The sequence below is a fragment of the Terrapene carolina genome, unplaced genomic scaffold (assembly GCF_002925995.2).
Source record: "Terrapene carolina triunguis isolate 2854851 unplaced genomic scaffold, T_m_triunguis-2.0 Scaffold62, whole genome shotgun sequence".
NCBI lineage: Eukaryota > Metazoa > Chordata > Testudines > Emydidae > Terrapene > Terrapene triunguis.
In genome coordinates, this window is record NW_020664413.1 from 17042724 (window position 1) to 17069970 (window position 27247).

The 27247-nt window shown below is 41.3% G+C and overlaps 1 protein-coding gene across 1 annotated transcript in view; it reads right to left on the reverse strand.

Annotated features, from left to right (window-relative positions):
• DARS (aspartyl-tRNA synthetase) overlaps positions 1-26911 on the reverse strand; it is a 68835-nt gene extending 41924 nt beyond the window's left edge. The window contains exons 1-4 of the mRNA XM_024198800.3: positions 26709-26911; positions 24829-24886; positions 15536-15628; positions 7265-7367 (exon numbers count right to left, since the gene is read on the reverse strand). Coding sequence (XP_024054568.1) covers positions 7265-7367; positions 15536-15628; positions 24829-24886; positions 26709-26774 — 320 coding nt within the window. The 5' untranslated portion in view covers positions 26775-26911. The remainder of the gene's footprint in view (positions 1-7264; positions 7368-15535; positions 15629-24828; positions 24887-26708) is intronic.
• Between the last annotated feature and the right edge of the window lie 336 nt (positions 26912-27247).

Sequence of the window (27247 nt, forward strand, 5' to 3'; positions counted from 1 at the left end):
TGTTTTACAATCTGAAGATTCATCAGGCAGTCACTTCAACTCTTAGGCCTGGTCTACACTAACACCCCAATTCGATCTAAGGTACGCAACTTCAGCTACGTGAATAACGTAGCTGAAGTCGACATACCTTAGTTCGAATTTACCGCGGTTCAGACGCGGTCCACATGCGGCAGGCAGGCTCCCCCGTCGACTCCGCGGTACTCCTCTCGCTGAGGTGGAGTACCGCAGTTGACGGCGAGCACTTCCTGGTTCGACTTATCGCGTCCAGACCAGACGCGATAAATCGAACCCGGAAGTTCGATTGCCAGCCGTCGAACTACCGCGGTAGTGTAGACCTGGCCATAGTGTCTACACTGAAGTGTGACAGCATTTCAAGTATAGACAAGCCCCAAGTTATTGCTCTGATCTGGGGTTGTGTGGCATTCAGTGCCAATTAGAGTAATCTCAAAGCTGCTCTATTTTAAGACCGTTGATAAAAGTCTCAATGGGGTTCCAGCACCCAGAGATCACTGTTCAATAGAAGTAGCTATAGTTTTAGTTAAAACAGATATCAGGATGTTTAATTAACAAATGTGGTATTACTGCTGAAAGCAGCTTTAAACTTGTCTATGGCAGAGCTCCCCCTGGTCAGGTGGGAGCTTTTTGGTAAAATTTCTTAGTATTCACACAGCTTACCTGAATCAGCTACACAAACACTGACCAAAACTGTAACTACTTCTATTAAACACAACAATATTTATGCACATTACATCAACAGTTAATTCAGTTAAGTTACAAGATGTGAGAGCATCTGAACTAGAATACAAAGGAAAACACTGATTTACACAGGATTCACAATCTTTTAGTCTTTATGGCTATAAAGCTGTTCTACAGAACACAGGACCTCTGTATGACAACCTATACTCCCTTACTCTACACTAGTGGCTCTCAACCTTTCCAGACTAGTATACCTCTTTCCGGATTCTGATTTGTCTTGCATACCCCCAAGTTACATCTCACTTAACTACTTGCTTACAAAATCAGGCATAAAAAGACAAAAAAGTGTCACAGCCACACTATTACGGAATAATTGTTTACTTTCTCATTTTTACCATATAATTATAAAATCAATCAACTGGAATATAAATATTGTACTTACATTTCAGTGTATAGTATATAGAGCAGTATAAACAAGTCATTGTCTGTATGAAATTTTAGTTTGTACTGGATTCGCTTCTGCCGTAGACTGTTGTAAAACTAGGCAAATATCTAGATGAGTTGATGTACCCCCAGGAAGACCTCTGTGTACCCCTGGTTGAGAACCACTGCTCTACACTAACTTTCTTTCCTCAAAGCTGACAGAAAGTTTAGTTGCTACAATGGCCACTAAATGCCTTAATCTCTCTGTTATCCGTACGTGTATTAATCTATCCTTTCGGTTTTAACCACATGACTGCATTATGGCAGTCTCTGTGTGATGATAATCTTTCACCAACAGCTTCATATAGCAAGCAAAAACCCACAATAGCCACTTTGCAATGAATCACTTTCTCTTAGCTGCTGTTTTGAACAATAGGCTCATGAACTAACTGTAAGAAGCTAGTTTACTTTAGCTAGAAAACAAACTGTTGTTGCTCAGACCTGAAAAAAAAAAAAATTGACCTTCAGGGAGAGGCCAATCCAGCAAAATTTTCAGCAAATTACAAATGGCTGAACACAGTGTTAGAATGGAAATTCTTATGATACCTTAACTACAGTTGTTCCTGATGCCCTGCTATAATATTAAACTACAATTTACAATAACCAAATCTAATCAACTTCCCTGGAATTGGAGTTAATACCTCATTTATAAGGCAAGGCAGCGGTAACAACGCTGATATAGAACCTTTGATGCCACTGTGGATTACTGCGCCAGCAGCTTAAATCATGCTGATAAAGTCAGATGGGAAAAATAGTCATCACCAGTAGTTTTATACTCCCATTAACTCATTCAAACATGGCAGGGTGTGCAACCCTTTCATTATAATGGATGGGGCCCTACCAAATTCCTGGTCCATTTTGGTCAATTTCATGGTCACAGGATTTTAAAAAACAGTAAATTTCATGATTTCAGATATTTAAATCTGAAATTTCATGCTGTTGTAATTGTAGGGGTCCTGACCCAAAAAGGAGTTATGGGGGGGGTATGCGGTACTGCTACCCTTACTTCTGCACTGCTGCTCGTGGTAGCTCTGCCATCAGAGTTGGGCAGCCAGAGAGCGGCAGCTGCTGGCCAAGAGCCCAGCTCTGAAGGCAGTGCCGCCACGAGCAGCAGCGCAGAAGTAGGGATGGCATGGTATGGTTGTGACACTACGCCCCATATTCTTCATAGAGATATTATTATATGATATGATTATGACATAACTATGATGTATTTTATGCAAGATAGGTCATGTGAGATATTGAAAAGCTTATGATTTACTGAATATGGTTATCCTATTTGTATGCATGTATCATTTTGGTATCTGAAATTAGGAATATTGTCTATGCATCTATTACAAATGTGTTTACACCTGGGGAACGCCCACTAGGCAGAATGCAATCAGTGTAGAAAGTTGGCTGGGAAGGGCCATTAGAGAGAACAATAGGTCTTAGAAGAAGCTAATCTCCCACCGGGGAGCCTTCCTGAGGATGCTACAAACAGCCTTTGAGTCATGGCTGCTGTGATCTTACAGAGATATGTGACCAAGTCACCTGGTACTGGACTCCATCTTGGAATACCAGGGTTTTTCCACTGACCAGGCGTGGGAACCAAACTTGGAGACAAAGCTTTCCAGCCATATGCATAAGCTATTTAAGGCAGGGGAGTGACCTCATTGTGGTTCTTCACTGACTTCCTGCCCAAAGAGACTCTGGGAAAGACCTGAGGAACAAGGACTGAACGGGGGGAAGTGCTGGACCCAGGCTAGAGGGGTTTCTAGACTGTGAAAGGAATACCTGGGGTTTTTAAGCTGTAAGCATGGGAAGCTGGCCCCTTAAGAATCTCTGCAACTGGCTTAAATCATCATTTAGGGTGAGAAGTTTCTACTCATATCCAATCTCTTTAGTATATTAAGCTTAGATTGCATTTTTGTTTATTTGCTAGGTAATCTGCTTTGATTTGTTTGCTATCCCTCATAATCACTTAAAATCTACCTTTTGTAGTTAATAAATTTGTTTTTGCTTTATCACAAACCAGTCTGGGAGAGTTATAACTTGGGGCAAAAAGCTATTGTATATTCCCTCTCCACATTGAGGGAGGGGACAAATTTCATGAGCTTACGCTGTACAGATCACTGTGCAGCGCAAGACTGTATAATTTTGGGTTTACCCTCCAGACCAGGGTGTGCACTTGAGTAGCTGGGCAGTTCCTTACAGAAGTAGCTGAAGCCTTCCCATGCAGAGCTGATCTCAGCATCTGTATACAGCTGCAGCTGGGTGTGTCCCTACCTGTATGTGTGCTGGAGGAAGCTTGAGGGCCTGTCACATCAGTGCAGTGTAAAGGGAGCCCAGGCTGGTGGGTCAGGAGGGCTCAGTGGTACACCAGTTCCAAGTGGCACCCCAGGGGGAACCCATCACAACGGTATTCCCACCCTTACTTCTGCATTGCCACCTTCAGAGCTGGGCAGCCAGAGAGGGGTGACTGCTGACCAAGGGCCCAGCTCTGAAGGCAGCAGCGCAGAAGTAAGGGTGGCATGGTATGGTATTGCCAGCCTTACTTCTGCACTGCTGCTGGGTGGGCGCCCAGCCAACAGCCACCGCTCTCCAGCCGCCCAGCTCTGAAGGCAGCGCAGAAGTAAGGTTGGCAATACTGTGATCCCCTTAAAATAACCTTGTGACCCCCCCGGAACTCCCTTTTGGGTCAGGATCCCCAATTTGAGAAACGCTGGTCTCTCCGTGAAATCTGTATAGTATAGGGTAAAAGCACACAAAAGACCAGATTTCACGGGTGGAGACCAGATTTCACGGTCCATGACGTGGTTTTCATGGCCATGAACTTGGTAGGGCCTTAATGATGGACATAGGAGCAGTGCTGAAGAAGAGACCTTTTCCCTGTAGTGGTCTAAGAATAGATGATAATGAATGATGTAAAATGATTCTAATTCCATTTTGAAGGCATGTGATTTATTTACTCAGCTAAACTCAGCTCAGCTGCATCATTTAATTCCCAGCAAGATTTTTTTTAAACCCATTTTTCTGGCTGGTTGACTGAAACAGAGGGGGGCCAAGTTACTTGACCAAGGTTACACCAAGTCAGTAGCTCATTTTAAAATTAGAACCTAGAGTCTTGTTGGTTTTTTTTCCACTGCTAGACCACATGGCCTCCTGTGGTACAAACTGAAAAGTAGGGGAAAGCCCAGCAAAGAATTAAAACAAACAAACAAAATCAGCACCACCACCTACATCCTATACCTTCTGGGAAAAATAACTCGCAAAATATTTTGACTATAAATTTTAACAAATTACTAATTGCACTGGTTAACACCCTTGTTGGCAGTCTCAGCAGAGACTTCTAATGGAAATGGCAAGGAGACAAATACCCTCCTTACTCCTACAGAGGGTCCACTCCAGGAATGGACTGAGACTTTTTGGTGGGAAAGTTAGGGGAAGCTTGAACTGATATTGCCCATGGCACTGTGTGTTCTCTGGACTTCAATTCCAGGGCTGTTAATCCAGCATCTTTTACGGGCACTACATTGTTTTCAGTAATTCATTTATTTTTTTACAAAAATTAAAAGCAGAAGTGTATCAGATCAATTTACAGTTGTTCAATCTCTTTTTAAAAGCGGAGATTAGATAGATATTCCCTTTGTTTAGAGAAAGACAAATACTGCATGAAAGCTGGAACATTTAGAATACAATATATTAGCAGTATCTTAATACTGTTAGACCACAGCAGATTATGAAAGTTCTCATTTTTCATATGTCAATACCAAAAAAGAGGAACTAGTTTGTTTACTGCCTGTGGGAATTTTTACAAGAATCTCGTTTATCTGGTATTAGATTATCATAGGTTCTTTTTGTAAACCACAGATGTGTCACCAGATGTTTAAAACAGTTCTTGGACATATGCAAGCTTGCAGACAGGGGAAGCAAGGCAACTCAGAGTCAAGAGTTATGGGTATTCTTTCATATATGTGAAAGTACTACATGAATGCTGAGGTCTACATGCTGCCACAGGGGAAAAGGTCAACTTAAATCTTAAATATTTTATGAGATAAAGGATATTTCATCAATTCATATTTGGGTAGGAAGAGACAAGTTGAAGGGAAGGAAAAAGACATCAAGAAAGGCAGGGAAGCAACATGGTTATTATTAATCACTTATGTATAGCATTACATTTGCAAAAGGTAATGGTCACTGGCCCAAAACAATCTTAGCTGGCACAAGACAATGAAGACAACAGTTGAAGTAAGGTAAGATAAAAAGGGATAACTGGGAGGAGAGCAAGGTATGAAGAAGTCCTGGAATGAGTTAGGAAGAAATAAATAAAGTGAATGGGGTAAGATTATGTATGACCTTGAAGGTGAGGACAAGGTGCTTGAATTTCGTGTGGTAAAAAAACAGGAAGGCTGTGAGGGATGAGAGGAGAGCAGTAAGAAAGTTACACCAATCAAACAACTGACTTCCAGAGCGTAGGTAAAATGGTTTTGAACGTAGGGATAGTAAGGAAAACACAGACAGTGCAAAGAGGAAGATGTGTCAGGATTTAGCATGAGAATGTACATGGGGGAAAGAGTAGAAGGAAAAATCAAAAACGATACGGCATTCTGAGCCTGGGCAATGGGAAGAATAGTGGAGCTGTATCAATGGTGATTAGAAAGAAGAGGAAGAGACAAATTGGGAGGAAAATAAGAAATTCAGTTTTATAAAGATAACAGCAAGACATTCAACAGGAGATGCCTGAGACAGAGCTGAAGATGCAAAACTGGACAAGGCTGGATGCCAGGGCTAGAAGGGTTTATGCAGGATTCATTGGCATAAAGGAAGCCACTAGAATGGAGATGATCATATAGACAGCATAGCAGGAGAGAAAGCCCTTTTTCTTTCAAAGTATCCATTAAGTGCTGGGAAGAAACTAAACACAGACTGTCATATGGAGACACAGAACACTTCACTTTGGCTCAACACCTGTAAACATCATGTATCCTGCTGGTAGTGCCAACACTAAGTGCCGCCAAACAACAAACACTGCTGGCTCTGTTTTCCCGTTGCCTTGCATCTAATCACCAGAAGCACTGTTCTAACCTTCTAACTCTGCTTCTGGGAGTGTATGGTATAATGAATCCCCCTCCTTCCCCTAACACATCAAAGGCTTTCACACTCTTACAGCTAATTACTGGGGGCTACATTCCCAGTCACATGGGTAGTGCCAAGGACTGAACAGCAGCACCTTAAGTGCCACATGTTAAACATATTATTGACTGGTTCTATATCTTAACTTGTGGACATTCAGCTAAAATACTTGTAAGTTCAAAAAGTTCTACTATAAAATCACCTTTTCCACACAGACATATAAAGTAGCAGATGACCCAAAACTTGAAAGTCCAGGCAAGCTTAAGAAAGGAGGGCAAGGAGAAGAGACCCCTTTAGCTCACATTCATCATTTTAGCCTTAAGAATAATACAAGCCAAATAACTAAATGTAAACAGCTGTAACACACTTGTTAATTGGAAACAAGTCTAATCATTGCCAAAAAATAATAAAAAAAAAACAAAAGAGCACAGCTTGAAAGGGACAACAATAAAGAGTAAATTAGACCAATTAGGTTCATAAAAACAACTCTCAACTTTCTCCCGCTCAGTAATCAATTTGCAACATGGAATCTATTTCAAATAAAATGTAGTTCAGAGCTTATATTTATTCTAGTTAAAAAACATTCTACTAGGCTGCAGATCTGCTACTTAAGGAAGATAAAGACTGAGCATGTGCACACACCCCCGCCCCTCCCCCCAACACAAAATTTAAAAAGTGACCCACTATGCTAAGCCTGCCAGGGTTTTTGTTAGCTGGCTTGGAAGTAAACTTAGGTTGTCTGTGGAGAAAGAATGCTGCTTCAGCAGTTCAGAATGAATTTCAAGCCTCTGTTCTATTTTATCTTTTGTAAGTGTAATGTATTCAACGCAATAGTGAACTGACAATTTAAATAACTACATTTTAAAACAAACGAAGCATTGATGTTAATGTGTGAAAATGGTCCCAACCCCTTGGAGTCATGGTTCCCACCATTGTTTACTTTGACAACAGGATATAATTGCTTACTTACTTGGCAGCAAACTTTACCATCTGCTTGCTTGCATGGTCTCCCACAGCCACAAGAGCCTGGACATTAAACTGCTGCTGACGTAGGACTAAAAAACACTGCTTTCCTGAATAAAAGGAGAAAAAAATGCAGGTGTATTAAGGCCAACTTACTCAGGATCTTTGTGAATGAGAAATGTTTTACTACTTTAAAATTAAGCCTGAGTTTTAACACAAACAAAACAAGGTACGTATGCACGAGCATCCGAAATTGCAGATAAGCCAGAATGATCTTATCTCTAATGTATGGAAAAAAACCTTTTTCTATAAATAACAAAATCTGTTTTTAAAGCAACTTGAGTAAGATCACTGATATTTATACAAGATAGAAAGCTAGACTGAAAACTACAAATCACAAGAGGTCAGAATGGTTGTATGAATAACCACAGAGCATATCAGTATTCACTGATCTTTGATAAAGTTACCCTTTTTAATTTTCCTGACATTTTCCAAACAATTTATTTGTGAGAACGGCCCTACTGTTGCAGTTGCCTTTTGACACTGCTTCTAAATTTTAATTATTTTTAAATACCAGAAGTTTATTCATAAGTTTTACTTTTCCTAAAGTTTCTCTCACTTTTATTCCCCGAGGTTTCACTTTACATGAACCACAGGTAAATCAAGAGTCTTCTCTAGTCTATATCACGTTAAAATAAGTCAAACAAATAGTCTCTCTCTCCCTCCCCCCTTCCTAAATTTATTCAGTTACTGCCAAAATTAAAGAATAAATGAAGTGAAAGGCATCTAGGTCACTACAGACTTGCTCTGACAATCACTGAGAGCAAAAAAGTCTTGATTTTACATCATAGGGATTAAACATCAGCGCATACACACACACACACACACACACACACAGAAAGAATATTGATTCTGGAAGAGGACAAGAACCTAAACAGTTAAAAACCTGAGGGAAATTCCTAGAAGATCAATTTATTAAATCTGGAATTTAGGGAATAGATAGCAAGACAACAGTAGTAGTTTGCATAGAGTACAACAATGCAGTTTGTTGATTTCTGAAATGCGTCTCTCTCACTCAGTGAAGTGAAACCCACTCAAACCGATTTAACTGACAGTTGCAACAACGTGGCATTTCTTTTCACACTTCTAATGAAAATTTACTGAATTTAATTTGCAGCAAAGTTTATGATTTTAATTACATTTTGTTCAGACACAGTGTTAATAACATACCTTCCATTGTTTTAACATCCCTTGACAAGATGCGTCAACACCCTTTTAATACTCAGCTCTGACTCATAATGATCCATTAAAATTGTTGAGAGTGCACCTGCTAAAAGCCAGACGCTTCCCTAAAAATTATCATTGTCAGTTTGTTGGTTACCGACATTGCAGAACACTAAAATCAACACATTGTCTATATGTAATGGGGTTTTATGGCTTGCTGTACCCCTAAGGGCAGCTAATCAACAATAGGAACCCTTACTGGTGTCCCTCTGCTTTGGCCACCGTGGGTTTCAACTGCCTGGATTCTTAGCTGGTAACTGGTGGTGTGTTCACCTAACTGTTTATGATAGTCAGGAACCTACCTTACTTTCCTGTATGGTTTCAACTATCTCCAACCTGGTACTTATCCCTATGACTAGTCTGATACCTGGTGAAAATACTATTCTGACACCTCAGTAATGGATGAATCCACAATCAAGGTACACTTTATTTACAAGGGAAAACAGAGGAAGCATATAAAGGGAAGGGGAAGATCGATTTGGAGTGGGTACATCAGTAACACCATATAACTCACAAGTAACACTACCCCATAGGGTGGACTTTCCTAGAGTCACAGGTCCAGTTTATTCCACACTAGTTGGCTCCTTAATGTGGAGGAACCCACATATTTTGATAAAAGTACTTGTCCGTAATATCTTGGCTACAGCAATAGCACACACTGATCTTTCGTGGGGAATGCCTGTGCATATCAAGTGAAATGATCAGTTACCACTAATACGTTAGTGTTCCCTTTTTTGTTAAGGTCTAAGGACTGAAAGTTAATACACACAAAAGATATATGGGTCCCTTGTTTTGGATGTTAAGTGGGCAGATGGGTAAAGTCTTCTGAGCTAAACATTTGGCACAATCCTTAAAATATTCCTCTACATTCCTTGCTAATGTGGGCCAACAGAACCTTCTTCTTACCATCGCAAGTGTCTGGTCTATCCCAGAATGCCCTCCTTCATCATGCAAGGACTTCAGAACCAGGTCCCTGAAGTCTCCTGGCAACACTAGCTGACGATAATGGTGAAGCAAGTCCCTAGTCTCTTGACATAATAGGCCTCCTTTCAATGTTTACCAGTCTCTCTCAAGATCAGTTTGATATCTGGATGTGCATTCTGTATGATATTCACAGGTCTACCTAGCCTTTTGGCAATCAGGATCACTTTCAGCCTAGGATCTCTAAAGCTGGGCACCGGTGGTATCTTCCTGGTGCAATCTGTGTAATGAGGTAAGATCCAGGTGGGTGGTATTTGTATACACCTCAGATATAGCACCAGGAGGGGCTCTAAGCATGTTGATAGCCCTAATCTGGTTCACGACTGCATCAATAGGCCAAGTCTCAGCCATTTTACACAAAGCTCTCACTCCAGCATCTGGGATGTCAATTCATGGTCTGGCAACCTCCCCTCAGGTGCCCTTCAGGATAATGCATCAACATCCAAGTTCACATGTTCTGGAAATCACAGGTGGCCAATGCTGTTAACCACCTAAGCTCCATGGCATCCAAACGGGACTTCAGGATATAAAGTTAAAGGATTGTTATATGTATGGACTGTGAATTTCACTCCAGAGAGATAATTGTGGAATCTCGCAGTCAGTGTCTCTCAGTCACCCACTTTGATGCCAAGAACTCTAGTTTGTGAACTGGACAGTTCTTCTCTGACAATGCTAGACTCCTACTAGCATAGGCAACTGGTCTCCATACATCTGGATATTCTTGGTAGAGAATCCTCCCAGTCCTTCCATACTAACAGCCACATGTAGCAGATACCTATTTTTTTTAGTATCACAGAAGCATGTGTCAGTCATCTATAACATCCAAAAAGTGTTCTTACAATCAGGAGTCTCCCAGTCTCCAAAGGGTTGACTCTGTAGTAGTTGGCACCTACATGCAGAGCCCGACCTTTTCCTTTAAGATTTCATTTAAGGGTCGACAAAAGGCAGAAAATCCTTCTACAGATAGCCTATAATAACTTTAGAACCTCAAGATTCATTCAAGATTTTGGTCTTGGCCATGTCATCATGGCTTTCAGCTTATCTGGATCTGCAGAAACTCCATTTTGAGAGACAATGTGCCCTATATACTTTACTTTTTCTTGACAGAACTGGCATTTGTTTAGAGAGAGTTTCAACATTTATTCCTGCAGGCAGTCCAACACTTTCCACAAGGGTTCCTCATGCTCTTCCAAAGTGTGCATGAACATTACCAAGTCATCCAGATGCACCAGGACTTCCAGAAAGTTCACGTCACTAACCATTCACTCCATTAGCCTCTGGAACGTGTCTAGGGCCCCTGATATTCCCTGGGGCATTCTCAGAAATTCGTAGAATCCGAGTGGACAAACGAAGGCTGGTTTTCTATACTGAGCGGTTCCATGGGTATCTTGATAGTATCCGCTTCTCAGATCCAAAACAGAAAAGCAACAGCTTCCTATTAGGCAGTGTAAGGCATCATCACTCTTGGAGTAGCATACTAGCCAGGGATTGTACATCTATTCAAAGCATGTTAAGCTATGCATGTGCATATATCCCCATTCTTTTTTTCTAGCCACAACAAATGGGAACGGATAAGGACTTCTGGAATTCCTGATGGTTCCTGTGGACTTCCAACTCCTAGATACATTTCTGAACATTTTCTACATCAGCAGATACTAGCTTCCTTGATCTTTCAGAGAAAGCCCTATCATCATTCAAACAAAAGCGATGCTCAACTCCCTTAGCACAACCCACGTCCCACTCACAAGTGGAGAACACTTGGGCTCTCTGCGCTAGTTTCCATTTCAATCTCTCTTTCACATTGGCAGAATCAGGGAATTCCCAAAGTTCAACATCTCTTGGTCAAATATGAGTATGATCTTCCTGCTGGAGACAGTATGGGCCACGGTTGCAGCCAAATACCCCTGACTTAACACAGTTCCCCAAGGGACAGTGTTCAAGTGCTTACTTTCATTAGCAACCAGTAGCTTTACTGACATTTTTGTATGAGATGGCATTTTGGTCAAATCTAATGGCTAATTACAAGAATAATGTCATAATTTTAATATTCTGAATTGCACTGCATACACAAATATTCTCAGTTCAAATTATGCATTAAAGGACTTCAGAATTATAACTGCAGATTTAATTTGCAATAACGTAGCTCTAACATGCAGCTACAGACAATTTAAACAAGTCTCAATAGATAAATGGAGAGCATCTGATACACATTTTGTTTGAAAGAAACAAAACAGTCAATGCAAATATGAAAGTGAAACAAGCACCAAATAGTACTTAAAAAGTTAACATCGCAATGATGTGAACACTAAAGACTTTTTACCCTATTATGTTGACCGCAGAAGTTCTACTCAATGTACTTGAGATTTTCAGAAAACAGATCACAAAAAAATTCCATACCTCAGGGATGGAAGGCGAAAACAAAGGAGACAAGTAGGTATGTAGGGATAAGCTTACTTGTGTGTAACACAAACAACATTAAGAGACTGCTGTAAATTAAAGTCTTCACAGCTTTACAGTTAAACAGAGCACTGCAGAGGTAAATGTACTGTGGTTTTGTTTATAAAATATGCCTTCACAAACTAACAGTACAAAGACAAATCTACTTCTTTTCAGTGATATATCTATATCTATCAAAGATAATCTTCCACAGATAAATTATTCCTATTCTACATCCATCAAATACCAATGTTTTGTAAGTGTTAATTTTTACTAAAAAAAGAACACACCACTATGGAGTTGCAAACAAAGAAAGGTGATCAGATAAAATAGATATTGAGAAATGTTGCTTTAGGGTTTAAGAAAAAACACACAGTTCAGAACAGATACATAGTAACCATACTAGTAAATATTTGAGGAGAGGACGGTAAACTAAATAGGAGGACATTGATTTGCACAAGTTAGAAACAAAAATCTAGCAGTTTTACTAAAACCAAAAGTGACAAGTTGTTTGCTACAGACTGATGGGAGGCTGCATTACAAAATGATTCCAATATTTTTGTCACGAGTAATGTTGGTTTGGCTTGTTCTTATACTCCACAAAATGTTCTCTTTTCTCATATCAACTATTTCTAATCACACAAATGATAAGTGATCAAACAAATTTCCTTGCTGGGGATGATTAAAACAGCACAGTTAAAAGAAAATAGGAAAAATCTGAACTTCTTCCAAAGGACTAAACCATGTGAAACAAAATATCAAAGAGGAGTCGTGATCATATCTAGTTCAAGATTAGATGCCTTTTGAGATGAGACAAAGGGAAAAGGAAAGCATCAGGATGCAAGAAAAATATTTAGGTTTATAGTTCTTTTCATGTATCAAAATCTTTTGATGTTCCTTAAAACTTAAAGTTCATGAAGAGCTTTAACAGCCTACATTCAATCACTTTCACATGTGGAAATAAGGTTTGTCCCAGAATAAGAACGTCAGTGTTCAAATCAGATACTGTTATAGCCAAGACAAAGTCTCACCAAAAGATATGGGTAAAAAATAATACAGGGCAGCCCAATGCAAGAGATCCTACACAAGGAAACATTTGTTAGTTGGTTGGAGTTGTTAGTTGGTTGCAGTAGGGGAGAGCCTAGGATTTACCTCAGCTAGCTCAAACATATTACCTGCCCTGTCTAAACTAGGATTTTAAAGCACATCTTTTTTACTAATGAAAATAAGGCCTTAATATCTAAGATGCTTCCCCTATAAGATGTTCAGGCCTCCATCAGTGTAGCGTGAAGAAAAAAAAAAAAAAAAAATCTTGCAATAAGCTGTGCCAAAAAATCTGGTTTCAATCTCGTAAGGTGTCATATTTTCTTATAAGCCTCTATATAATTACTGCATCTCTCAAAATAGAACAAGAGCTGTGAAAAAAAATTAAATATTTTCTATTAAAAAAATTGAATGTTTGTTAAATGCCCCCTCTACCCATTCTCCATTGGGGGGGAAAAATAAGAAAAGGAAGGGGGAAATCAGAACCAGAAGAATTGACAACTGACCATTTTTAATTTTGTTTTGATGAAAAAATTTCAGACATTTTCCACATTGTTCAAAAAGCCATTTTTCTTTTTAGACAAGCTTTTTGATTAATAAATGTGACCAACTCTAAATGTAACATTGTATTCGTTTGTGGATATAGAAAGACAAATAATAAATTCTTCTCTTCACTTGTGTTCTTCAACTTTAAGGACCCAGGACTTAGGGCATAGTTATGTCGGCGTAGCTAAGTTGGCATAACCCCATAACGTAGATGCAGCCAACACCAATGGAATGGGTTTTTCTGTTAGTGTAGGAACGCTACATCCCTAAGCGAAGTTAGCTATGTTGACATACTGCACCTACACTGGGGATTAGGTTGGCAATGCTATCATGGTGCTGTCTGCACCCAGATTGTCCCGCACAGAATCCTCTCACCCCACACCTGGATCCCCCCTGGTTGAGCCTGCCTGCTCCACACCTGATGCACCTGGCACAGAGCCGTGGGTGTTTCTGAGGCAGGCTCAGGCCTTGTGCTGTATCAGCATTGGGTGCAGCCTCACTGCTGAGTCAGTGTCCTGGGGGTGGGGAGGCTGCAAGGTGACCTCCCACCTTTGTGCAGCCCCTCCTCACTGCCATGCTGGAGCCTCTGCGTTTATTTATTGACAAATAAAACTTTCAGAATTTTGCAGCATTTTAAAATTTTGTGCGCAGAAATTTCAATTTTTTTGTCGAAGAACGCACTCAGGAGTACAATTATAGAACTCAAGACAGATCTCCCTAAATTTAACTTTTTTAAATGATATAAAGGGAGTCTAATTGTCGTAAGGTTATTTTTTGATCTGAGGGTAGGACTCTGACAAAGCAAGAGAAACCAGAACAAATTCTCTCTCTCTCTTTTTTTTTATTATCTCCACAGAAAGATTAACTAAACTGGTTTCTCAGGGAATTTCTTGGACTGAACTCTTCTCCCCTCTATGCCTTCTGCATTTTTTCCTGTTCTCAGATTACTATCATGTGTAATTTCTGAGGACCGTTTTCTTTATGTTCTTTACTCACCAAATCTGGGGAGGACTATCAATTCTCAACAGAATAGACAAAAACAGCTGAAATCAACCCAACAGTTGTCAGTGTCTGATGTAACCTGAAAGGCCAAAGCCTATTTCAGTTTGCACATTGCAAACGGTTCTCAAGGGAGAACTTCTGGTTCCAGTGAAGAAAAATGGCTGTCAGCCTTGTGTGACAGCCCATAGTACTCAGGACCTACAGAGGACTTTCCCTTTCTCTCAGTTGAGAAAGGTGATTTTTTTTGTTTTAATTTGAAGTTTTTTGGTAATTCGAAACTAAAATGGTTTTGTTTTATTTAGAGGACAAGATGGCAACAAAAACTAAGCCATAAGTTAATTATTCGGCTTGCTGAGTGATTTTGGTCTGTGCAGCGATTTGGAATGCGATTCGGAATGCGATTCAGTTTTATTTAGAAATCTGAATGTTTATGTAGCTGTGAAAGCATGTTTTAAAACAAATCTCTAAAGTTCAACTAAAATAGAATGACTAAGATTGTCTTTTTTAAAACTCTTGGATACCGTTTGCCTATGAAGTAAATTTAGTAAAACCAATGCTACATACAGCAAAATGTGTTATTTCAGTACAGATTCCAGTTTAACAAAGAACAACCTCAGAGTCTCTTTTCTCCCACAGAATTGACGGGGGGGAGGGGGGTGAGAGAGAGAGAGAGAGAGAGAGAGAGAGAGAGAGAGACTGCCACTGTCTCAAATTATCACTCGGGGCAGCAAGATGGCAGCTGCCATACTCTAATTTGTATTGTTTTTACGATAACTAAAATTTAATGTGAAATAAGTGCCAATAATTGTTTTGAAAAAGGATAGTGAAACTCTGGAAGTAAACTGGTATTTTCTTGTGAGACACACATAAGTAGTAGAAATTTTATAATGTTGCTTCTCTCTGGTGAAGGAAACATTGTAAGGAAAATACAAAATACTCAGTTTATTGTAATAACAAAACAAGAAAAAACTTGGATGCATCTCACCTTTAGCTCTGCTTGTATGAATCCTGCCACGAACCCAAACCACTTCATCAGTTTTCTCTACTGTCAAGTCATTTATTCGAACCAAAACTCGATCTGTATCAAATGAAAAAGTTATTTTGGTATGTTGAGCTTAATATAAATATTGTTTGTCATTGCATTCTAAACACTAGACTTCTCTACAGCACTTGCTCATCTTTGTATGACAAAACCATTACTAATTAATGGGTGTTAAAAAGCATTAAAAACACCACAATCCCATTTGCAACATGCCATGAATTGTTTTGATCAACTAGCTTTAAGATGGTTCAGGCTAGTGTATAGGTTGACTTGTAATTGTCATTGGGGACAAGGTCTAAATGAGTTTAGAGATTAGTAGTGTAGGTAGAAAGTCATGCTGGACATCAGTTTCTAAACTCTATTGATTAATGCTTTTACAGCTCTTTGGAGACATAAAATCTTATGAGGTAAATTATTTTGCAGGTGTACTTGCAAAAAAGCATGAACCAGAAACACTACAGAGCTATGGATTCATAAAAAATTCTACATGAGCAAACCCAAACGTATATAACTCAATACTGACACGGAGGGCCTAAATAACTTTAAAAATATGGCCCAGGGTGCTGTGGAAGAACAGGGCTTATGCCTTGCAAGTGCAATCTTTGTGTAACATACAGACTTTTACAGGTCTGACAATGATTGCTTAGAGTCAGAATTCCCACATTATACTTTGGGAGTTAAGTCCGTTGGTCCTTTCGAAAACTCCACTAGACGTGTTTCTGCATCTTTAGGTGCTTAAATATCCAAAGAGGCTGAATTTTTAAAAAGTATATCTACACAGCCCGGGGGAGTGAGCCTCCAAGCCTAGGTCGACAGACTTGAGCTAGCACGGCTCATGCTAGCACTGTAAAAATAGCTGTATAGACAGCACTTGGAAGTTGCATCTCAAGCTCTTGAGCTTAAGGAGGGGGTGGGCTTCAGAGCCAGAGCATCAGTGCAAACCACACATTCAAAGCACTGAATATACAGCTATTTTTTAAGTTCTAGCCAACCGAGGCTCACTCCCACCGGCTGTGCAGACATAACCTACAAACCTAGAAATTTGTATACCATCTTTGGGCTGGTGCTGAAGTGCCATGTTATATTAACTATAGCCAAATGGAGACTGTGAAATAGAAAGGAAAAAATTCCAAGAATGAAGGAAGTGACAAGGAAAACCAAAAGCCATTCTGAAAATTAAGGCTTTGTCTAGATTAGGATTTAAAGATGCGGTGTTAGATCACGTTAGCGAACATATGCTAACTAACATTATAAAGTCCAAGTTCCTCCTAGGCTTTACCAGCTTACTATGTGTTATACAGTGCATTGTCTACACTAGACTTTCATAATGTGTTCACTAACATGGTCTAACGATACAAGGGACATTCATAAAGATAATGGTTTAAGTGTCTTGATTAAAGTGCAATTTTGGAAGCAATGAATATTGCTTTTACGTTTTAAGCCATCACTACTTTGGAATGAAGAATGGAAAGTCAGTTAAGAATGAGAACTTAACTTACTACATGCTTCTGTGCATCTCCTAAAACTCTAAAGACCACATGTATTTATTTTTTACATTCCTATAAATGGGAATTGTGTGTGGTCAGTCAAGGGGAGAATAAGGCCCATAAAGCAGCATATTAAAGTATTGGGGAAAATATTTTTAAAATAAGTCCATAATTAAAGGGATTAACTATCCAGACAACTGACATTTCACACTGCCGCAAACAGTTAATACGGTAACTCCATGAGAATAGATTTATTTCTACCTGTCTTCTCAATTGTACTTCTTCCCAATTTCTTGGCTGTAATTTTGCTGAATAATGTTGAGCACTCACTTTTATTTTTAAACAGTATCTAATGTTCAGTTACGGTATAAGTAACTTTTTATAACCCACAAATTCTAGCAATAACATCTAATCATTCATAGTTGATATGTGGTTAAAACCACTACTCATTAAAAGGGATAATAGTTTTTTCTTCACAAGAGAGATGTTATACCGGCAATGTAAGGTAACACAGAGCTCCATCCCTGCTTCTAGGATTCTCCATTCAGTGGGATCCACCTTTTTCAAATACCAAATTTAATTTCCCTAACTAGAAACCCGATCATCCCTACTCCGAGTTTCCCTTTCCATCAGAACTCTCCCATCGCTTGCCCACTCAAGGTTACTGTCCACCATTCTGAACTCCTCTCTGCCTTTGAATACCTTTCACAACTTGCCTGCAATGGTATTATTCTCTATTGGGTTGGGATTTAAGTTTTTGGTTTGGAAAATCCTTTTTTCTTTTTGACATTAAGATAGTTCTGGGTAACACATACGTCATTTCACCTAAAATTCTGTTAGCAACACATTCATAGCTGTTTTGCGATTAGCACTACTCCTCCAAATAGGAAAGAACTAGTCATTCCTTTGAAAATAATAGACACATAAAAACAAAGAGCTACAAAATGAAAGTACACAGAGGACTCAGATGGAAAATCTACCCAGCTGGAAAGGGTGTTATCTAGTAACAGCGCCCTATCTTCGCATTTCAGCATTGCTATTGCAAATATCCAAGTGGTACAACCTCTAGTTTCCAGCACTTCTAAAAGTTTGATATTTAGGCAGAACTAGAATTACCTTAATTTAAAACTGCAATGTTTCAAAGCTACAACTTTAACATAAAGACAGACTGATGTGTCACTCCTTTTACAAATCTCTAATGCATTAGACATGACCAGCAATCTGCATTAAATTAACATTTCTAAAAGTTTACTGTACACAATGGTCCAGCTTTCAGACAACTCACATTTTGATATGAATTTTTATATAGTTTAAAAATGAATTTGATTTATTTCACCTTACATAGAAAAGGTAATAAAACAAGATCCAAAGAGAGGAATAATAAAGAAAACTATTTTTCCAGAAGTAAACACAGCTACTTTTGTAGCTTGTTGCTTCTCTAACATTTATAAAATTCACCCTTCTATCCTCTCTCTGCTAACATGCTGATTGTTCATGCCAAGATTTGTTCTTGCCTTGCATGACTGTAACCCTGACCCTCATCTCTCTTCAAGGCATCCAAGAAGTTGTAGCTAAAACAATCCTCCCTTCATGCTGTTCCAACTGTGTCCCCTCTCCCAGGAGTCCCTTTAATGGCTGTCTTTTCCCAGATCAAACTCAAGCTCCAAGTCCTCACCTTCAAGGTGCTACACATTTTTGCTTCTGCCTACACGTCAACCTTTATTTCTATCTACTGTCCTGTTCACTCCCTAAGCTGTACCCATTCTTTTCACCTTGTTGTTCCTGTCTCTTCCTCCCACTTGTGCATCTATGCCTTTTTTCTATACTGTGCACTACACCCAAAACAGCCACTTCCTTTTAGGGTGACAAAAATCCTCACCTGTTGTTCAAAACACTATTAAATTACCTATTATCCACTAAGTCCACTCCAGCTTCCCTTGTAGCTGACCTTATTCTAAAAAAGGAAAAATTTAACCAATAAAACAAGCTGTATCAACTGTACAAGTCAATCTTTATTGTAAACCAAGCTCTTTCATTCCCTCCTTTATCAGTGTTTGTCCAATTTAGATTGTATATTCCTAGAGGCAGGGTCTGTGCCTTCTGATATTCCTATGGTACTGCATAAATAAAAAAGGCAGAGAGTGGAAGATGACTTACGAAGGTTGAGTAAAAAAAGCTGAAATTCAAAGGCTGTAAAGATGCAAGTAGTTACAGCAAGGGGAAATGGGCTAAAGGGAGGGAAAGTCAATTGGGTTTAATTAGCAATCATAGCCTGAAGCAGACAGGAAAGATTCTAAAGACATGATTTAATGGGATGTGAGAACATCAAATAGCCGCAGGGTTGCCAACATTAGCAGAAGAGAAACTGAATTTATAGAGTTACAACCAGGCCATGATTGAAGGAGGAGATGGGTTTGAGATCAGTGTAGCAGGGAGGAATACCTATGAAAATGTTGTGTGAAGTAGCAGAACAATTTTGACTTAGATTTGGGGAGAAATAGGAATCCATGACTATAGTGGGATGATAATGGTCCTGTTTCCTAGACTGGGAGAATAAATTGGCTGTATCATTCTGCACCTTTCGGGCTAATTGTCAAGTGACTAATGATTCTGGTTACTCAACTAAGATGTCTCAAAACTTGGGCACTAAAAAATTGAAGTATCAAAATCACTTTTGAAAATTTATGCTGCTAAATTTAAGGAGAAGCAATTTCATTAAACAAGTTGGGAAGTGACAAGGGTCAAAGAAGGATGTATTCTAGTAATGTTCCAAGATAATGAACAAACGTAGAGACATGAAATATGGGGGAAAAATATGTTTGGGGTCAAGGGAGCTAAGTAAAAACCCCAGTCAAAAACAGCCAAAGACACAAGCCAAAAAGGACTTTTTATCCAGGTGAACAGACAGTTTCAGAATCTAAACTTAGAGTGGGAAGTTAGTGCGGAGTTAGAAGCCAATGGATAATACGGACAAAAAGAAAGGCCTTGACCTAATGGTGATAGTCAAGGTTAAAGATACCACCACCCCCTCAGGAGGAGATGGCCAATTTCTTTGGTTCTTGACAACAACCTAAAGGCACTTCACAGGGAAAAGTGAAATGAGAGACAGTGGAAAGGAAGTATTCAAAGAGGAGTGTGCTGGATAAATAGCATGAGCAACAGTATTCAATGTCACACTGAGATCAAGTAGGATGTGTAAAGACTAATCCATAATGAGAGGCAAGGAAGAGACAGTATTAGTACTCCACAGTTTACCATATTAAGACAATTAGATGTTTTTATACTGTGCCCTTCCAACACATAGTGATCACCAAACACTTTCTTTGAAGTACAAAAGCTTTTAGCAGGGAAGTGACAACATGGTTCAACTGTAGGGAGAATATTGTAGAGCAAACTACAATTGTAAGGACTTGTGAGAAGATCTGAACAGCTGAATATGTAGACAAGAAAGTCCTTTTCCATTGTTTTTCTTTTAAACGAATATTGTTTCTCCTTATAAATCCCAACTTTTCTCAGGCGCGTTGGTTCTGTGGACCTTGTAATCTGAACAAAACATTTTCAGATAAGCATATACAAAATGTCCTATTTTTCAGTGAGGCAAAAGCCGCAAATCCTCAGACTGGGATTTTAAAAGTAAGAGAATTTCTGGGGGTGAGGGGGTTAATTTTGATAAACTAAACAAAGTTTTCTTTTTTCCTACTTGAACTCATCTACTGAAGAACTACAGCACCGGGCACTCTCCTGCCAAAGCATGGGTTGATGACCATATGGCCCCGTTACAGATGTGTCTGTAAGACTCTTTTGGGCAAGAACATGGCTATTGACCTTAAGGAGTTTGCTCTAATTTATGACAGAGGAACTCTATTCCATGGTTTGTATGTCTTCAATATACAGCATTTAATCCACCTGGAAATTGATGGTTTTGCAGCTCTTCCCACGCTCTGAGGGATCATATAGGAAATCTAGGATCACAGGTCTGCAATCTCTTCTCGTGTAAGGTAGGACAATCTGTCCCTTGTCATGCTTTGTTTATGATGATCCCTAAAAAAATCTGTTTCTCTGTAGAACGGTCTGTATTTCTTCCTGTGCTGTCTAGTCATTGTCTTTTTTTTTTTTTTTTTTATTTCTTTGCTTCTGTTGGTGTCTCTACCACTATTTTACCCAATGATTTTCTAAACAATTTCTAGAAGCTGTTTACCCTCTATGATGATTTTCCACATGCAAAGCCACATGTGCCTACATATAGCATGTTGTAATTCATGACTCTGGTTGAGAAGGGGAGTGTGTCCATATGGACGTCAGAAAAGAACAGTTACTATAAACTTTTTCCAGAAGGAAGCACCCAAATTATGGGCTCTCTTGTCTTGAGTGGTAGTTCCTCCAAGACTGTCAATCCATGCAGGATACCATGGGGTAGATAGTGCTGATGCTGTTAGGGCCAAACCAGATTCAATTTCCTTTAAGCAATAAGACCACTCTTCTGTCAGTGGAGTCCTTTGGTAAGAGGCCTCCCTTCCTCTGTTGCCACATTCTTAACTAAGAATGAGAAAGTGGCATCTACCTTGGTCTTAGATGTGTGATTATAGAGTTTCCTACCTTCTTCTGAGAGTTGTTTTCGTTTTGAGGGGCTTTCCCACTCAGATCTGACTACCTCTTCCAATACCAAGTGGAATAGATTTGGACACTGGCAATGATCGATACTGAGAACTTTTTTTTTGGGGGGGGGGGGGGGGGGGACGACAGAGAGAGAAAAGGCCCAGATGCAGGCAGGTTTGCAGAGCTAGAGTCAGGGAAAGAAGTGCTAGAACATGCCACAAATCTGCCTGCATCAAGAACACAGAAATAAGGGGCTGGGATACCTGTACCCCACTTAATGGGGGAACCCCTGCTGGAATCCCAGCACTGCATACTATGAGAGGGGGGGCTGTAAGCTGGGCAGCTGCAGAGAGAGAAGCTGTAGCCTGGATGCCAGGGCTTTCCACAGGGAGCAGGGGTGCTGGGGGCCCATGGAGCTGCACAATACCCCACACCGCTGCTGCCTTGCTCACAGCTTCCCTCCAGACCCATAGCAGGTAGAGGGACCTGCCCCCATGCTCCCCAGCTGCTGCCCTGCCCACAACCCCTCCTCCCCACTGAAAGCCTGGGCATCGAGGTTCCAGTTCCCTATCCATAGGCAGTTTTGCAGGGCCTCCAGCCAGGGAAGGAACATCCCAGCACTTCTTTCCCTGGCTGCAGCCCCACAAACCTGCCCTCTGCTTATTGGCAACTGCTGCATAATGGCAACTTTTTGCTAGTAACCAAGGGGTTGCTAATAAGCAGAATCTATTGAATTTCCCATAGCTACTGCACTTTCCCCCTTCACAGCATTTCTGGTGGGGTTTCTTTGGATTTGAGATCTCTGGTGCAGGGTCTTCCCTGAAAGGCAAAGAAGAAGGGTACTGCGCCTTATCAAGGTAAGGAGGTCCACAAGGCTGCTTGGTGGAAGGTCTGAAACTAGCAGGAGGGAGCTGCTCTTGGGACTCCATTGTGGTGCAAATCTCCAAACCAAGAAGCTCTGGAACACCAGATCTGCTTGCTGGGGTAGTCAGCGTCCCCTTGGAGTAGAGCATAGGGGGAAAAGCAGCTTGGGCAATCCTTATAGGGTTGGCCCATAAACATGTATCACCTTTTCTTTGTTAGTATATCCTGACATGTCAGTTCCTTGTCCTTCGGTGGCCCCATATAGTTTGTGCAGAGCTGCAACCACCAGCAGTGGCTATGGATGTAGTATCCAGCAGCTTCTTACAGCCTTTGGATTCTCTGGCTTGTAAACAGCAGCCGCACAGGTTCGCCACCCCCAGTATGTACCCATGGGTTTCAGGCAGGTTTGTATATGGGACGGTTAGCCTGTGCTGCTGCAGCTACAGTATTATTTTTATTGTGCTAGTTCAGATGAGAGCTAGCGCAAGCATGTGTATGCAAGCTGGGAGTCATCCTCCCAGCTCATAATGTAGATGTAGCCATTGATCCATTTTAGGGAGGCACTGCTTGCTGCTACTCCTGTGGCTCTTTCTCCTCCCCTCCTCATTTGCTTGCCTTGCTCTGCATTTCCCTGAGAAGAACCCACACAATCCCTTTCTTGGAGAGGCAGCAACTGCCAAGTCTTGGTCTCCTTGCAGAAGAGGCAGAGATCTCCCTTTACACATTCCATTATGGAGGATGTGTACAAGGGGCAGGTTTTTCCTTTAGTTTTACTATTTTCTGCCATAGTTTCTTGCATCTAAGGCTATGAGCAGGGACTAGTCCAGTGGTTAAGGTGCTGGATCACAGGAGACCTGGGTTCAATTCCTCATTCTGTCACAGACTGTGTGACGCCTTGGGCAAGTCACTTAGTCTCTTTGTACTTCAGAACCCAATCTGTAAAATGTGAATACTTCCCTATTTCACAGCAGTTTTGTGAGAATAAAAATCTATGTTTGTTAGGTGCTCATGTACAGCGATGAGGGCCATAAGTACATACATCAGGGGTCGGCAACCTTTCAGAAGTGGTGTGCCGAGTCTTCATTTATTCACTCTAATTTAAGGTTTCGCGTGCCAGTAATACATTTTAAAGTTTTTAGAAGGTCTCTTTCTATAAGTCGATAATATATAACTAAACTATTGTTGTAAGTAAAGTAAATAAGGTTTTTAAAATGTTTAAGAAGCTTCATTTAAAATTAAATTAAAACACAGAGCCCCCCGGACCGGTGGCCAGGACCCGGGCAGTGCGAGTGCCACTGAAAATCAGCTCATGTGCCGCCGTCGGCACGCGTGCCATAGGTTGCCTACCCCTGACATATATAGTTATATGGCTAGATAGCTGCTGCAATATCTCATCAGAGTGCTTACTCCAAACCAAGGGAACAAATGCTATTCCATTTCCTAGGACTTGCTGAACTAATTTAAATTTTAGTAAGTCAGTTTTAGAATAGTAACATTGTACATGGCAATTTAATTTTAATCCTGAGAAAAAGTCAAGCTTGCACTGGGAGACAAAGAGAAAATTTCTTGTTTCTTCGAGGGACATTTAGGTCGCTTCAGTGACTGAAAGGTCTGTCTCTACTTCCAGTACTGCAAACAAGCTGAATAGGCAGCATGAGGATCTGTGGACCTTTCCCTGCTAAAGAATGAACATTTTAACAAATTAGGCCATGTCTACACTGCAGGGACAATAGCAGCATAGCTATGGCACTGTAGCTATGCAAACATAACCCTGTAGCAGATGCAGCCTTCAGTAACGGAAAGGTTTTTTCTATTTCTGTAGGAACACCATGTCCCTGAGTGATAGAAGCTAGGTCGACAGAAGCATTCTTCCATCAGCCTAGCTACATCTACATCAAGGGTTAGATCAGCATAGCTTCAGGACTTGGGACTGGATTTTTTCATACCCAAGTGTTGTAGTTATGTTGACCTACATTTTAAGTGTAGATCTGGCCTGAGTGACATCCATATTTTATTGTCTAATATTTCATCATCTGTCTTTGCAGATCAATGCAAATGCTTTCAGAGCCTTTAACATTTCAAAGCAATAATTCTGGAGTAACAAGTAGAATGAATTTTTTTTGTTGACACCTGTGATGTAGTAGTATAAATGGACACGGATAAGGAGACAAGTAGTGACAAGGGAGACAGAAAAACAGTGTAGCAAAGAAGTGTTTTAGTTCAAAACTGGCACCACAAGTATCCAACATAGTATAAATTGTTTTAGAAGTTTTTGTTTTTGTAACTGACCTGATTTCTCTTGTGATTGTATCAGTGGTAACACGCCATATCTCTCCTTAGCATAATCCTAAAAGGTGTTGGAGGGGACAAACAAAAAATATTTTTGTCAAAAAAATGTATACTAAAGTATGTAAAAAATAATTACATAGTCAATTGGCCCATGACAGGACAACAGGGTAATCTAAAATAATTATAGCATTATTTTCTATAAGCTTCCCTGTGTGTTACTATGACAGCCAAGATGAGCTGATGTACCACTGACAACTGCTACAAGATTAAATGCATGGGAACAGGGCATTATAAATGGAGGCATCCCAATCCTGGAATTCATTTTCCCTTTTAGTCCAAATCTGCAGATCTCCAGGGAACAAAGTAAAGTTCATCAGTTTACTCAGGGGTGTGCCTGACAAGTGAACAGATTTGGCATGTTTCTTATTCTATTAGAATATTTTGGCAGTTGTGTACATTTAATTGCAGCTAATAGAGGCTTACCAGTTTCTATTGTTTTTAGTGAAGCCATCCGTGCCCAGAATTAATTATGAAGGGCTCATTTTTCACATTTTAAAATTAAACAAGTCGCTCCCTGGGCACGTGTTATTGATGTTTGTCCCACATGCCATTACTAAGGCTATGTCTACACTACTGCGGTAAGTCGACCTAGGCTACGCAACTCCAACTATGTAAATAATGTAGCTGGAGTCAACATACCTTAGGTTGAGTTACCGCAGGGTCTACATCGCGGGGCGAGGTGGGGTGGGGTCGACGGGAGACTTTCTCCCGACGACTTACCTTACTCTTCTCCTGGGGGGTAGAATACAGGGGTCGACTGGAGAGCGATCTGCTGTTGATTTGATGGGTCTTCACTAGACCCACTAAATCGACCACCAGTGGATGGATCTCAGAGCCTCAAGTGTAGTGTAGATATAGCCCGGGGGTCAGCAACCTTTCAGAAGTGGTGTGCCGAGTCTTCATTTATTCACTCTAATTTAAGGTTTTGCGTGCCAGTAATACATTTTAACATTTTTAGAAGGTCTCTTTCTATAAGTCTATAATATATAACTGAACTACTGTTGTATGTAAAGTAAATAAGGTTTTTAAAATGTTTAAGAAGCATAATTTAAAATTAAATTAAAATGCAGAGCCCCCTGGACCAGTGGCCAGGACCCGGGCAGTGAGAGTGCCACTGAAAATCAGCACACGTGCCATAGGTTGCCTACCCCGATGCAGTCTAAGGTAATGTTTTCTTTATATGCAAAAAGACTTTGGTTTAACCACTGCTCAGCTTTGACCTGTGAACTCAAAGTGTAAGACAAACACTTCCCAGGCCACCAGGATGCTGCCATAACTCATATTTTGGTGCAGTGACACTGCAGTGTTGATTTGGTACCTGACTGCCCCATGAGAATAACTGGAGTGTTTCTCATTGTTCGTGTGGGGACCCCGGTCGTACACACACCTATGACACAACCCCAAGAAGGATAAAAAGCCATTCGTTTGCTGGGAGCTCAGACACTAGACTGAGAGGGGCCGTATAAGCACAGAGATCTCCAAACAGAGGTGCAGCTGCCTCCTTGGGTGGGGGGAAGGGGAAGGAGCCCCTGTGACAGGCCAACTCCTGAGGCTGGGCATAGTTCCTCTGGGAGTGGGACGCGAGCACGAAGCCATCTCCCGTGGTGTGGGCACTGGCTCCCCGCTCCCTACCCGGGGGGGGGGACCGTAGGGACACCTGCCTCCCCTCCCCCAGGGCCTGCTCTGCAGCTAGCAGCCCCCGAAGGCCTCCCGGGGTGGGCAGTGCCCCCGTCCCTCACGGCAGCCCAAGCACCCCTCCAGGGACGGGCGGCCCAGCCCCCCGGACCCGGTGCCTTTCCCCTCACACCGCCTGGACCCACATCAGCAGGCGGCGGCTCCATGCTAGCTCGGTCGCGCTCCTGGCTCTTGCGGGCGGCGCTGGGCATCTGGCCGGTTCCTGCAGCAGCTTCTGTCCCTTGGCGGCTCCCGTACAGGACGTAGCGAACCCGCTCCCCACCCCCACTCCTCGGCTCTAGTCGCCCACACTACTCAGTCCGCTCTGCCGCGTGGCCGCACTGCTTCCGGGCACACAACGCTCGCGAGAGCGACTGTCAGCAACGGGAGAACATCTATCTGCGGCCGGGCCCTCTCAGGCAGACGCGCAGAGCGTTCTGTTCTCTCGCGAGAAGTGCGGAGGCCGCTCGCGGTCTTCCCTTCCCTCCCCCAATAGCATCTCCTCTCGCTCAGGCTCCTCCCCGACCCCTGGGAGACTGGGGACCACCCCCCCCCCCGCACTAGCTGCGGCCTTGTCCAGCAGCCCCCCCCACCGCCAGTCTGCGCTCCCCGCGGGCGGACCCCCCACTGCCCCAGCCACCGCCTCTGTGCCCTTAGCGCAGGCCGGTGCCCGGGGACTAGCACG